Genomic DNA, 14012 nt, shown 5'->3' with positions numbered 1-14012 from the left:
CAGGAAGTCTTCCTTAAATGGAAATGTTGTGTTTGAAGTTCATCTTTCAGCCTCGCGGTCGGTCGATGTCATTTCAATTCTCGGCCTCACAGAGTTGTTGTGTGTGTGCCTGGCAGAAGTTGAGGAAATGGAAGGTAAAAAAATTAAAAGTAAACCACAGAATTACACAACAGGCTAAAAGACATGAGATCCAACATCTTTATGAACCGTCTCCTGAAGGCATCTCAGACTGGGACGAGTGACGCAGTGAACTATTGATCCGAAACTCCTCGAGACAAATCTTATTCCACATAATCTGATCTTCAGTATTCCAGCAGAGAATTGTAAATAAGATCATGAGGAACAATGAACGATGAATTGTTATTTTGATTGATATTAAAACCAAACTCCAGCTCCTAAAACAATGGTCCTATATTTCCCATAATGCACCCCTGTCCTTTATGAGGATCACCGCTGCTCTCCTAAAGGGCACCTCTGTAAAATGCCGAGCGTTCAGTTTGTAAAGCTTTTTGTAGAAATGAACAGGAGTGAAGCCAAAACTTTTCAAACAAAGCTTGAACAAACCCAGTGACATCATAAGGATACAGTCCTGGTTGTCCTTCATGTTGTTTGGTGTCCCGGGGCACCAGGTCGAGGACGCGAAGGGTGAGACATCACTCCAGAACCAAACACCTTCCTAGAAGATGAAACCAAACCGACCAGGGTGAGAAGTGGGACGCCTCCTTCCATTGCACCTGTCGGACCGATGGATCACCTGTTGGCAGTCGGAGCCTCAGATCCATGTTTGGGTGTAATGTAGAAGATTTTGACTGAATCCAAAACCTCTGAGTTACCTCAGCATCAGACCAAGTCATCTCTCTTTCAACGTACACCAAACAGTGACCTTTGACCTTGGGATCGTCTCCTGAGGATGTGGTGGACAAAGAGAGTTGTGAGTAATATAATAATGATGTGTCCCCCTCTTCACATGAACCTGTTAACTTTGGCTCTGCTCACATCAGCCTGTTCATATAAAAAAAGAAAGCCTATTCATGTGTTGAGGTTTTGAAGCATTCGAGGGACAGTTTCAGGTTTTGTTGTTTGCTGCTCTGACTGACTCCTGTGTTTCTTCTCCACAGACAACCACTGCTGGGATGATAAAATGTGCTCCCTCACCTCCCGTCAGTCTGCCACCATCTGCTGAGCTGACACGAAGACACGATGCTCAGCACCAACCTGGTGTCATCGGCCTCTTCTGGAATCACACCTGGACTTGTCTGCTTCACTGCAACGCTGAAGGGATGTTCTGGAGAGAAAACTAGTCTTTGAAGCACAATTAAAACATGACAGCATTCAAACAACGTCGCCGCCGAGTTTTTGTCAAACCTGCATCGTGACATCACCTCAAAAAGCAAACAGTGTTGAGATCATGCTGGAATAAATATTTCAAGACGATACATGCCGCTGCGACATCATAGTGCCACCATGTGGACAAATGGAAAAGGTTTAAACAGAAATGGAGAACCTGTCACTGTCAAGTTTCTGTTTACGTCTGAAAAAGATAAAAATCGTAAAGGGGTAATTTTAAACAGGTCTACTGTAATAATAAGAAAGGAGACAGTTTCATTTTATGATTTTTATTACAAGGAGAAAAAGATTTTATGATGTAATGATTCATATTCTTGTAAATCACAGTGTTATTGTGTGTAACTTAAACTTAACATATTAGTAGCAAGGTCATGAAAAATAAACAAATGAATATAAAACATTTTTCTATCTGCACATCATGTTAAGTTTTTTTTTTTTATTGATCTTTTTCATCAGACTTGTTGACTACGTAAAAATAATTTAGCACATGAACGTTTCATCAGCTGTCAGCACCAAAACCAAAGTGCATGGCCTCAGTCGCCGGATAAAACCACAGCTTCTTTTCACAGAGATATGAGACGGTGTGGTCGTTCTGCACACTTCAAGACACGCTGAGAACAACTATGGCGGCACATCGGTAAACGGATAGAAACAGAAAACGAGATGAAAGAGAGGCCGTGTGGTTTGACTGCTCTTCACACCTGATGGGTTTTTCTCACGACACACAGTGTCCACGGCACCAAGTTTCCTCTGCAGCTTTAACTGACAGACACAACCCAAACCACAACAGGTTGGCTTTTTTCATCATGTTTGTTAACAGATAATAAGACAGTAAAATACAATCGTGACGATGAAATTGCAGAAATTTGCAGAAAGCTGTAATTTTCCGCTTCCTGAAAAACAGAAAAAGACCCAAGAAAGATGAAAATATCTTGACATTCAAAATAAGCATCTGATTGTGAAAAATTAAACTTACACGTGGTTTGTTGATTTTTTTTGTTTGTTATTTGGATGTTTTGTTCTCCTGATTAGTCATCTGTGGAAGTTAAAGCAGAAATGTATGATATGCATTTGATCGTCTGAACACTTTTCCCTTTATTATTATATCTTTATATATTTACGTTATCTTTTACCTGTGTATCCTCCGCGGTGACGTTTTCTCAACACCAACAGCAGCAGAGCCACACAGAAAACGATGGCAATGTTCTTCACGAGGAGGAGGTAGAGGAGACCAGGAAATTGATCTGAACAACGGGCTTCTTCTTCTTCTGGATACTCTGAAAACATAATAAATAGTATGATTCATTATTAATACATTTGAATATGGCAGTTTGGGTTGCCAGCCGTCTCTCTTGTGATTCTCCAGCTCCATAAATGTGACCCATGTATTGTCCTACATGAGCTTATGTTCCCAGTAGAGCTTCTCCCAATAAAGAGGCCATTTCTACAGAGATCAGCAGCGACGTTGGTGTTCATCTTGTTCATGCAGCAGAGTTACAGCTTCTCCCTCGATCACAGGAAGGACTCTCCAGGATCACAGCCACAGCTGATCAGCAAGTGTTACACATGTTTCAACGGTTAAGGATGAATTTTAAAGACAAATCCTCAGATAAAAACAGCTAAATGATGCTTACGGTCTTCGTACGGTGCTACAAACATAATGCAAGCAGGGTGCACAGTATCACATCATCTGCGTATCGTCTGACCTTTGACAACCAGCCAGCTTTCTCGAGATTCACCGACTCCAGAGATGCTGCACTTGTAGGGTCCTTCATCCAACTTGGAAACATTGTGGATGGTCATCTTTCCTTTATAGCCGGTGCCGATATGGAAGCCGTGTTTGTAGAAATCCGCTATGCGGTTTGTGGGAGGTTTAATCTTTCTACAACGAAGAGTCACCGAGTCTCCCTCCATCACGGGACGTACAGGCCTCTCCAGAATCACAAGATCAGCTATGTCTTGTCAACACATTACAACAGTAACATCACTTTTCCAGTGTCCTGCTGTGTTTGTATGCATTACTGTGGTGAATATAGACAAAGGTACGACTCCAATTAGTGTCTAATTAGTTTTTCTTCCTCCATACCATATCTTACTAGGATTACACCTCCAATATTTACTAAATATAAAAAATAATAACATATATCTTCTAGATTATAGAAAAAAAAAAAAACGCAATTTCTCCTACAGCATATTGTGCATTTTCATATAGTTTCAAAAACCTTATGAAATAACATCAAAAAAGAACTGCACGTCAACTGAGTTAATGGGGTTTGTCATACAGTAATTTGTTCTGGACCACTATATCATGCCGAGCCCATAAACTATACAAAATGACAGCTTATAAAGGCTTTTTAAGGCCAAAATCAGCTGACCTTTGACAAGGAGCCAGTTCTCTGGTGATGTTCCAGCTCCGGAGATGTTACACTTGTAGAGACCTTCGTCAGATTTAGAAATGTTCTGGATGATCATGCTTCCTGTGTCACTGCTCCTGATGAGGACACCATCCTTATAGAAATCAGCTGGGAGGTTGATGAAAGTCATCCGGTTTCTGCAGCGCAAAGTCACAGCTTCTCCTTCCGTCACGGGAGAGACGGGACTCTCCAGGATCACAGAACCAGCTGCTCAACGCAGTCGCAACACAAAGATAGAAGAAAACATGACTGGCAGGCAAGAAAAACTTAAAATGTAGTTAAAATATCATTGTGACCACGGTACTCTGGACCATTAACACCACTTTTTACTTCCAATAATGCAGTAAATTAAGGTATTTTTACTCACCAACTGTCTGAGCACAATAGTTGTCTTGTAGTTGTGCAACAAGCAGCAACAATATGTTAATCACTGGAGAAATGAATAAAAAGAGCTTATTACACATGTTGATGTAGACATTGGACAAACAGTTCATGGTCTGTAATGAAATTGAATGGCAAAAATGTATTTGAACCCAAAAGGTTTTGCATGTTTAATAATCGGCCTGTTAAACATATTTGCATGCAGCTACGAAAAACACAGACAGACTCAGTACTCACGCAGTCTGATGGAGAGACATGTAGACTCCATGTTGCCTTCTCGCTGACTCTCTGCACATTAGACTGAATTACAGATGAAGTGAAAAGTAGGTGGAACCTCAGAGTTTAACGTCCTCACGCAGACAGACCCTGTGCTCATACTGGATCTTATATCTCTCTTATGTGGGTCAAAACCTCCTCTTGAGGCCCCTCATTCAGTTTACATTGTTCCTGTGTAACGTGAACAAGTCATGTAGGTCTGATGTTAACAGTCCCACAAATAAAATCTATTTCATTTCTTGAAAAGCAACTTCCAGGTTGATTTTTAATTCATTTTCTATATTTATAAATAACATTTTTGATAAACATCTATTTTAAATGTTGATGCCTGATTTGATGTTTTACACCATCTGAGGGCAGACATTCAAAGGAAAAGGAGGAGGTTGAGGAATGTGTTACTGGCATCATATTTATAAAGAGCATCTATTTTTAATAAAACAATAAAATATCTCAGTTTCAACATCTGATGTTATCTTTGTTCCATTTTCAAGTAAATATTGGTTTCCAGGATTTGCAAATCATTCTATTTTTGTTTTCTATTTACACAGCGACCAAACGCGCCCGGATAAAATAAAATTCTCTCGTGAGTTTTATCATTTCAGCCGCTTGTGTCGGCATTACTTTGTCTATTTTTCTCCTTTTATTTTGTGCAGCAGCAGTCGGTGTTAAGTACTTCGTCACTGCTATATGCAGATTTAATGTGTGTGACTGGTTTAACAGATATATGGATCATTTTTTTTTTAATAATATCTCAATGTGCATTTATAGATGTGGCACTGGGTGTATACTTCAACAGATGGAACATTATCACATTGACACCTGACCACAGTGACCACAGAGCACTTTAAAGCTGCGGCAGCTCTCTTCTTGAGAATATTTTCAGACCGGTAAAACAAAGTGGTTTAACTGTTTCACACAGAAACCGTCTCTCCTCAAAATGGATCCTGATGCTGCAACTTTTAGCAGAAGCCTTCAAATGAAAGTAGATCATTTTAATATAAATTTTATCCAAACTGCTAATAGCAGCAAAACATATTCTTTAGTACGAATTCAGGGTTGACACAAAACAACAAGAGCTCAGTCACAAACTTAAAGAATAAAGTGAGCAACTGGGTTTCTTTTCTATTTTTAATGAGTCACTCATGAACACTGTTGCATTATGTCTGTGGTTATCTTTCTGTTGTGTTTGCACTTGTGGAGGTTGGAAGATGTGGTCTTACTGTTTTGTCCCCTTCCACTCATTTCTTTGTCCATGATTGCTGTCCATCAAGAAATGTAAACGACAACGCAAAAAGCATTTTGCACCAAATGCAAGGTTATTTAAATGTGACCTGTTTACTCCAGAAGCACTGGATGTGCCGTATTTCCTGTCTTTAAACAGACAGCTCTGGTTGAATTTACTCTACGCAGAGGTTTCTGGTCTCAGCTTGAACATTTATTTGTACAGCATCGTTCGTGCAAGTACAACTTTGTCTTATGCTATTTATACCCTTAGTTCCGAAAAGCACGAACATGATGAACAAAAACATGAAGTCGAGGTTAGCCGCTCCCAGCAACGCTTTATGTCAAAGCTAAAATCCACCCATCACTTTAAAAAAGGTGTCATCCATCAGCAGTAAACATGTTAAGTAATAACAAGTCAAACAAATAAAAACAGGAGAAAAAAAAGCCTTCAAAAAGAAAAATAAGTCACTAACAGAGGAAAAATTCCACCCGGTCTGATGGGTGAGTTATATATTCCAAAATGCATGAAAAATAATGAAAGATGACTGTAAATTAACATTATTCAGCATTAAAATGACATCAAATACAATATGGATAAGAATAAAATAAGATAAAACAGTTACAACAAATAACAGAGATTCATGCCATTTCGGATGTCATGCTGGGAGCGGCTAGCCTCGACTTCATGCTTGCTGTGTTACGTGTCCAGTTGCGAGTTGTCAGGTCTTGTTTATTTCAGCAGAACAACGTCCAACCACATTCTGCACGTATTCCAACAGCATGGTTCTCTAGTAGAAGAGTCCGCTGATAAACTGGCCTCCTGCAGTCCAGACCTGTCAATCATTGAAAACATCTGGAGCATCAGGACATGAACAATACAACAAAGGAGACCCTGAACTGTTCAGCAGCTGAAATCCTCGATCAGGCAAGAATGGGACCACATTTCACTTTCAAAACTCCAGAAACTGGTCTCCTCAGTTCCCAAACATTTCCAGAGTGTTGTTAAAAGAAGAGTTGATGCAGCTCAGTGGTGAACATGATCCTGGAACAACTTTATAGAGACCTGTTGCTGACATCAGATTCAATATGAGATGATATTTTTCACAAAACTAGAACAAATTTCTCAGTTTTAACTTTCTATTTGTTGTCCTTGGTCTATTTTCAGTTAAATATGGGTTCACGTGATTTATAAATCATCTCATTCTGTTTTAATTTGTTTTCCCTCTGAGGTGATGTCACGATGAAGGAAAGTAAAACAGGTTTGACAAAAACTCGGCGGCGACGTTGTTTGAATGCTGTCATGTTTTAATTGTGCTTCAAAGACTAGTTTTCTCTCCAGAACATCCCTTCAGCGTTGCAGTGAAGCAGACAAGTCCAGGTGTGATTCCAGAAGAGGCCGATGACACCAGGTTGGTGCTGAGCATCGTGTCTTCGTGTCAGCTCAGCAGATGGTGGCAGACTGACGGGAGGTGAGGGAGCACGTTTTATCATCCCAGCAGTGGTTGTCTGTGGAGAAGAAACACAGGAGTCAGTCAGAGCAGCAAACAACAAAACCTGAAACTGTCCCTCGAATGCTTCAAAACCTCAACACATTAATAGGCTTTCTTTTTTTTGGACTGAAGACAAAAATAGCATTAAAATGTGTTATTGTGGAGGTTCATCATGGATTACTTAAAGAGCCTCTCCAGCAGTTTAACTAAACCCTGAAGGCCAAACCGATTGTTTGGTTGCCCGCGGCACCAGTTTGAGTAGGTGAAGGGACTGCCATCGCTACAGAACCAAACTCTGTTCTAGAAGAGGAAATCAAACAGACCAGATTAAAAGAGTTCCAGTGTGTCCTTCTATGAGACCTCTTGGACTGATAAAGTACCTGTTGGCAGTCGGAGCCTCCGATCCACGCTTGTAGCTTGGTCTCACTAAACACTGATATCCGGTCTTGAATGGTTTGATGCTCCTCAGTTTTGTGTATCGACACGAGGTTTCCTTTCAGGGACTGACAGTGTAGCTGGAGTGGAGATGAGCAGAGAGACAGCAGATGGAGAAGCTCTTTTTAAAATTCTGTCACTTTTTAAGTGAATAGCTGCAGAATAAAGTCAGTGGAGAAGATTTTGACTGAATCCAAAACCTCTGAGTTAGCTCAGCATCAGCCCAAGTCACTGAGAATAACCTCCATCCTCACACATAAACTGTAATTTCCATTCACAGTGGAAAAAAAAAAAAGCCACTTTTGTTTAAATACAGTCTAAATATTTAATCTCAAATCATTTGCCTTTAATATCTGGGAGCTGCCAGTCTGTCTGCTGGTCGGCCGGCGCTACTTCAGGATCTGACATGAAACCTTTTCAGACATTAACGGTCCCCTGATGTGTCCTACTGACTTTTACTCTAGCGCCACCGTTAGGCTGAGATTTGGGTTGCTCCCCTCAGGAGCGTCAGTGAGAGAGAAGGAGTTTATGTTGTTTGAAAATTTGTAAGATTATTGAACACATGACACAAATATGAAGCAACGGTTTCTGTCTCTTTCTGCTTTACCTCATTCACAAACTGCAGATGTGCTGCAGATTCAGAGTAACTCTGCCACCTGCTGGACTGAAGCTGTCCTTCCACAGGGACACAAGATGAAGCTCAAACACAATCAATGTCTTTTGTTTTCTAAAACAAAACGTCTGATTTTGTTTTTAATTTTTCACAGAATTAATTTGATTTTTTTTTTTTAATTCAAACGTCATAATTGGGATATCATCCGTATATTTTTTGACAACATTACATTACATTTCATTTATCTGACACTTTTATCCAAAGCAACTTACAATAAGTTCATTTCAACCATGAAGCTATAAACCAGAACAAGAATCAAGAAAATACAATTTCTTCCAGAAAGCCAAACTACAAAGTTCTATCAGTAAGTTCTATTTTAAGGTACTAAAGTTCTACTGTTCAAGGTAAAGAAGGAGGAGGAGGAGGAGGAGGAGGTGTGTTTTTAGTTTGTGGAGGAAGATGTTCAGAGTTTCTGCTGTCCTGATGTCGGTGGAGCTCATTCTACCATTTAGGAGCCAGGACAGAAAACAGTGGTGATTTTGTGACAACATACAGACCTGCATATGTTACAGAGCAAACGAACTATAAACTAAACTCTGGGTTGTTAAGATGTTCATTTAGAGAGCAGATGGCACCTGATAGGTGAACACGGTTTATTCCAGGGAACAGGAAGGAGCTGATTTCCTTCTGTTGTCGGACTTTGGCCTGTTTTACACCCGCTGAGCCTTTCAGAGACACACGGCAGGTACGCAGATGTTTCATAAATGTTGTGTTTCATGTGTTTGTTTAGGATTTGATATGAAACTAAGAGATTCTTGTGTTTTAGTTAAAGAAGTGGGCGGTCTCTTTGTCCAGTGGGAGAGGAAAACTGCGCTTTTTCAAAATGACTGGCTGTAAAATGACATGAAAGAGCAGAGATCCAATCTAGACTGCAGGTTATTTAGACTCATTTTCATCACAGTTATCATTAGACGTCAAATGAGTTCTTTATGGAACTTATGATCTGCTCCTCAATGGTGCGACGTACGACCGAACGGCCGGCAGGAGAAGGAGAACATGGTTGATGTTAAATAAACACGCTCACCATCTGTACCGGGCTCGTTGCTGTGCGTTTGGACTGGAAGAACCCACGGTGACGGCAGCATGTGTCACACTTATGTCTGGTGTCTGTTCGGCTGCAAAAAGGCTCAAGAACCAATCCAAAGCTCAGGATTCAAGAGGGCTGGTGCTGTAAAAGAAGGACAATTAAAACGAGTTACTTCTATAAAGCTGTTTAAAAAAAAAATCCTTGAATTTAAAAACATTTTAAGGCTCCAAAATAAGAAAAAAACACAAGTTTCCTGCTGCAGAGTCCTGAAACATGTCATCAGACTACAATCAAGTTTATTAGCACTTCTCATTAACTTAGAAAAGAATCATGAAGTATGAAGTATGAGCTGCTTTAGAGGGTGCCGGGGTCTCCAAGACCCCAAACGCAACATCTGGAGCTTTAGAGTTAAGTGCATGTAATATATATATACATGTTTATTTTAACCATCGTCTTCAGTTTGGATCTCAGCCTCAGAGATACGAGAAGGAGCTCCGACATCCGGTGGTTTTCCAGACCCCTGGGTCGACCCGAACACACTGCCGGGAATATATATCTCCTCTGGTCTGGGAACGCCTCGGGATCCCCCAGGAGAAGCTGGAAAAGGTTGCAGGAGAAACCTGCTGCCAGCATAACCCGACCCCGGAGGAGCGGTCTATAATAGATGGACGTCGGAAGGGTTTCATGCTGTTGTTTCTATTTCCAGGACTCCAGGATGTTTCACGGGAAGGGCGGACGGTTTGGTGCGTTCAGTGTCCAGGTTTCACACATTGTGTTCATCCTCGGCCTGATACACTCATGCACAGGTAAATTAGAGGCATCGGTAACGCTCCGGTTTATGGGAACTTAAATTAGTTCAAATGTTAAACTCAAACCTTTTCCTTCTCAGGTCAGACGGAGGTGATTGGTCCACGGCAGCCAATAGTGGCCGTTGTTGGTGACAACATCACTCTGCCATGTTCCCTCCACCCGGTCAGGACTGCTGTGGACATGACTGTGGAGTGGGCGAGACCTGACCTGGATCCCAGGTTTGTGCTGGTGTGGCGTGACGGGGGGGAACTGGAGAATAAAAAACATCCAGGGTACGACGGGAGAACGTCACTGTTCACTGACCAACTGAAGCACGGAAACATCTCGCTGAATCTGTCCAAAGTCAAACTGTCTGATGAGGGAACGTACATATGCTTCGCTCCAGTGTTGGAGAGACACACTACTGCTCAGCTGGTTGTTGGTAAGTGTCCGTCAGCTGTTTGTCCCCAGGAGCTAGTTGATGGTTAGTTGAACATTGCATGTGCTCTTCATATATACTTCCTGATGGAGGTCGTTGCTTCCTGCTGCTCCATGTGCAGCACCGTGCTGCGTTCAGGAACACTCTGAACTTATTGAGCCACTCTTGTATATTGCATGTGTTACTTCTTTGTTCCCGATATGTTATGTAAATGTGCCAAACATGAATAGTGCTATTTCTAATGTGACAAAATGATGCAGAAATGCTAAGAGACAGAAAGTAAAAACACTTTTTGAAGATCATTAATCGTGTCTTCATCAGGTGCCGTCTCCTCACCAGTCGTAACCATAAGTGGGATCAACAGAACCTCCAGAGGAGTGATGTTGGACTGTAAGTCTGCAGGCTGGTATCCAGAACCTGAGGTGTTGTGGCTGGACGCTGAGGGAAACCTCCTCTCTGCTGGACCTACAGAGAGCGTCAGAGGTCCTGATGACCTCTATACTGTCAGCAGCAGAGTGACTGTGGAGAAGAGACACAGCAACAGCTTCACCTGTAGAGTCCAACAGAACAACATCAACCAGACCAGAGAGGTTCACATCCACCTTCCAGGTCAGAATAACAGTGAAATCATTTTCCTCTCTCTTTGCTGCCTGTAGACAGATGTGGTTAAATTAAATCTGTTCTGTTATTTATCATTTCAGATGACTTCTTCCCAGACTCGTCTGATTCCAGTTCATCTGCTCCCACCATCGTCGGCTCGGTTCTCGGCATCGTCTTTATTCTTGCAGTTTCCTTTTTTGTCTGTAAACGGAGACAAAACAAACTCAGTGAGTCACCGACTTTTTCAAATACCGAGCTGTCAATCACAAGTTCTTTATGCCACTGAAATGCAGTCTCTAGGTAACATCACCTGGATGATCACAGGATGTGTGGCGGTTTGTTTTAGGTTTGGAAAATACTGACAAACGTCTCGGTCGTAAAACTCAGAAAATGTGCTCGTTGTTTAGATCGTTCTTGTCGTATGAGATGAGCTTTCTCAAACAAGAACTTCTCTAACTTCTCTGCTGTGTTTTTGCTGCTCTTCTTCCTCTTCGTACATTTGAAAAAAGTCAACAGAGAATAAGCACAAAAAGATTCAAACACTGTTTATTGTTTCTGCACACAGAGAAGAAGAAGAAGAAGAAGAAGCACCTCGAGGATGAAGAAGCACAGAAAGAGAAGAGGAGCAACTCTGAGAGTTTCAGTCTACTAACTGAGCCCCTGATGGAAACACAAACAGAGAGAGACATGAAGATCCATCCGTCACGTGAAGGAACAGGAAGTCAAACACATCTAGAGGACGAAACCCACCAGAGACAAACCAACAACGTTCTGATCCAGAAGAGTCCAGAAGAGACAGAGACTCAATCAGCCAATGAAAAGAGTCCAACAGAAAGAGATGTGAACGAGGCAGGAGATGAGAACAAAGGAAAATACCAAGAAGAAACAAATCCAGAAAATAATCTGCAGACTGAAGGAGGGGAGGCAACGACACAAGATGAAGACGATGAAGCTGAAGTTCAGTCTGTGATGGACGAAGACAAACATGAAGAACTGACGGCAGGAAGAGAAGCTGTGAATGACCCGGACAGAGAGAAGGAGAAACCTGAGAGAAAGCTACGAATAACAGAACCAGAACAGAAACATTATGATGAGAGAGTTTCTAGATTAATACGATGTAAGAAGGAACAAGAGAATCAAGTAAAGGAACTCCGTCAGCAGCTGGAGGAGGTGGAGCAACAGAGAGAAGAAACTGAGAGGAAACTTCAGTCAAACAACTCAGAGGAAGACTTCAAACTTCTTCTAGAAAACAAGAAACATCTGGAGATGAAGAAGGCAGAACTTCAGAAACATCTGGAGAAGATAGAGAGAGTACTGAAGAGAAGAATTAAAGTAGTGGTTCACATGACAGAGAGGAAAATGAAACCAAGAAATGAAAAGAAGGAGATTAAAGAAACATCAGAGAAACCGAGAAATGAAAAGAAGGAGATTAAAGAAACATCAGAGAAACAGAGAAATGAAAAGAAGGAGATTAAAGAAACATCAGAGAAACCAAGAAATGAAAAGAAGGAGATTAAAGAAACATCAGAGAAACAGAGAAATGAAAAGAAGGAGATTAAAGAAACATCAGAGAAACAGAGAAATGAAATCCAACAACAGTCTGATGAAGATGAAGATGAAGATCTTTGACATTTAACATTATTATTCATGATGTCTTCTGAATCTTCTGTTTTTCTCCAATGTTTTGAAAAGGCAACGCACTTCCTGTCTGTTTGAAATGTGCTGGATGAGTCATGTGGAGACAGAAAAATAAGAGCAACCTGTTTATTTAAGATCTTTTATTTTGATATTTGTGTTTCGTGTATTTGGAAATAGTTTTAGACTTTTAAGTTTTTTATTAAATTTTTTTAAGACGAGTAATTTTACAAACAAAATGTTTTCTTCTCTGTTTTTCTGTTTTTAAATGTTGTATTCTCTCGTGTTCAGACACCTCATCGTTGAACACGAGGTCCAGGTGGTGTCATTGACTCGCCACTAGAGGGAGACAAACACTTGCATCTTCTCCCTGTGTGAGCAGATGTTATCAGTTCAGGAAGTTGATTCAACACCGTTTTCACACATACGTGTACGTTGTGTTGGTTAATGTGTGTTCATGGTCCTGATAGGTGACCCTGCTGTTGTACAGGAACAATGAAATCAAATAAACATGTTATGGAGATGAATCATTTTCTAGCTGTATTTCTACTCAGAGTATTGTTATTTTTCCCTGTTGTTTTATTTGTGCAGTTTTCCACCATTTTAAAACATTGCATCTCTCAAAAAGTGAATTAAGGTGAATGAACATTTGTAAAGTCACATAAACACAGTTACCACTTCCAGTAAAGGAGCTCTATCGTAAAAACAATCCAACTTTGTCTTCCCCATTTTTTATCTCAAAAACATGCAACAGATAAAAAGCTTTAGTTCATTTTAAGTATTTTTTATGTGGGTATTCTTTATTTGTAGACAATAAAATGTAGCACGCCATACACACTGTAGCAATAGAGCCTTAGGATGTTCATTTAGAGAGCAGATGGCACCTGATAGGTGAACACGGTTTATTCCAGGGAACAGGAAGGAGCTGATTTCCTTCTGTTGTCGGACTTTGGCCTGTTTTACGCCCGCTGAGCCTTTCAGAGACACACGGCAGGTACGCAGATGTTTCATAAATGTTGTGTTTCATGTGTTTGTTTAGGATTTGATATGAAACTAAGAGATTCTTGTGTTTTAGTTAAAGAAGTGGGCGGTCTCTTTGTCCAGTGGGAGTCACCAACCGCTCGTTTTTCAAAATTACATTCGGTGTGAAGTTTAATGTTTTTATCTTTTCATCATCTCATTTTCAAGCTTCAAACAACCATTTCATTCTGTGTAGTTTAGTTAAATGTGTTTCGGTATGGATGCAGATAGATCTACAATAGCTAGAAAATTCATCTGTGCA

General features: G+C 40.7%; 1 protein-coding gene across 1 annotated transcript; it reads left to right on the top strand.

Moving 5' to 3' along the window:
- The first annotated feature begins 8865 nt into the window (after positions 1 to 8865).
- Positions 8866 to 13400, top strand: LOC138214158 (butyrophilin subfamily 3 member A2-like). The gene is made up of 6 exons (XM_069175539.1): positions 8866 to 8925; positions 9974 to 10073; positions 10157 to 10498; positions 10817 to 11104; positions 11197 to 11322; positions 11661 to 13400. The coding sequence occupies exons 2-6, from the start codon at positions 9983 to 9985 to the stop codon at positions 12722 to 12724; spliced, it is 1911 nt and encodes a 636-aa protein (XP_069031640.1). The 5' UTR covers positions 8866 to 8925; positions 9974 to 9982; the 3' UTR covers positions 12725 to 13400.
- Positions 13401 to 14012: the final 612 nt, after the last annotated feature.

The sequence above is a fragment of the Embiotoca jacksoni genome, unplaced genomic scaffold (assembly GCF_022577435.1).
Source record: "Embiotoca jacksoni isolate LCO1_2020_lvr unplaced genomic scaffold, fEmbJac1.0.p SCAF_68, whole genome shotgun sequence".
In the NCBI taxonomy this organism is placed as follows: domain Eukaryota; kingdom Metazoa; phylum Chordata; class Actinopteri; family Embiotocidae; genus Embiotoca; species Embiotoca jacksoni.
This window is presented reverse-complemented; position numbering and strand designations above follow the sequence as displayed.

Bases quoted from the DNA above. Each gene is read 5' to 3' on its own strand.
- LOC138214158 (XM_069175539.1), top strand. From the start codon at position 9,983: ATGTTTCACGGGAAGGGCGGACGGTTTGGTGCGTTCAGTGTCCAGGTT. The intron at 10,499-10,816 runs GTAAGTGTCCGT...TGTCTTCATCAG, and splicing joins TACTGCTCAGCTGGTTGTTG to GTGCCGTCTCCTCACCAGTC. The intron at 11,323-11,660 runs GTGAGTCACCGA...TTCTGCACACAG, and splicing joins ACGGAGACAAAACAAACTCA to AGAAGAAGAAGAAGAAGAAG.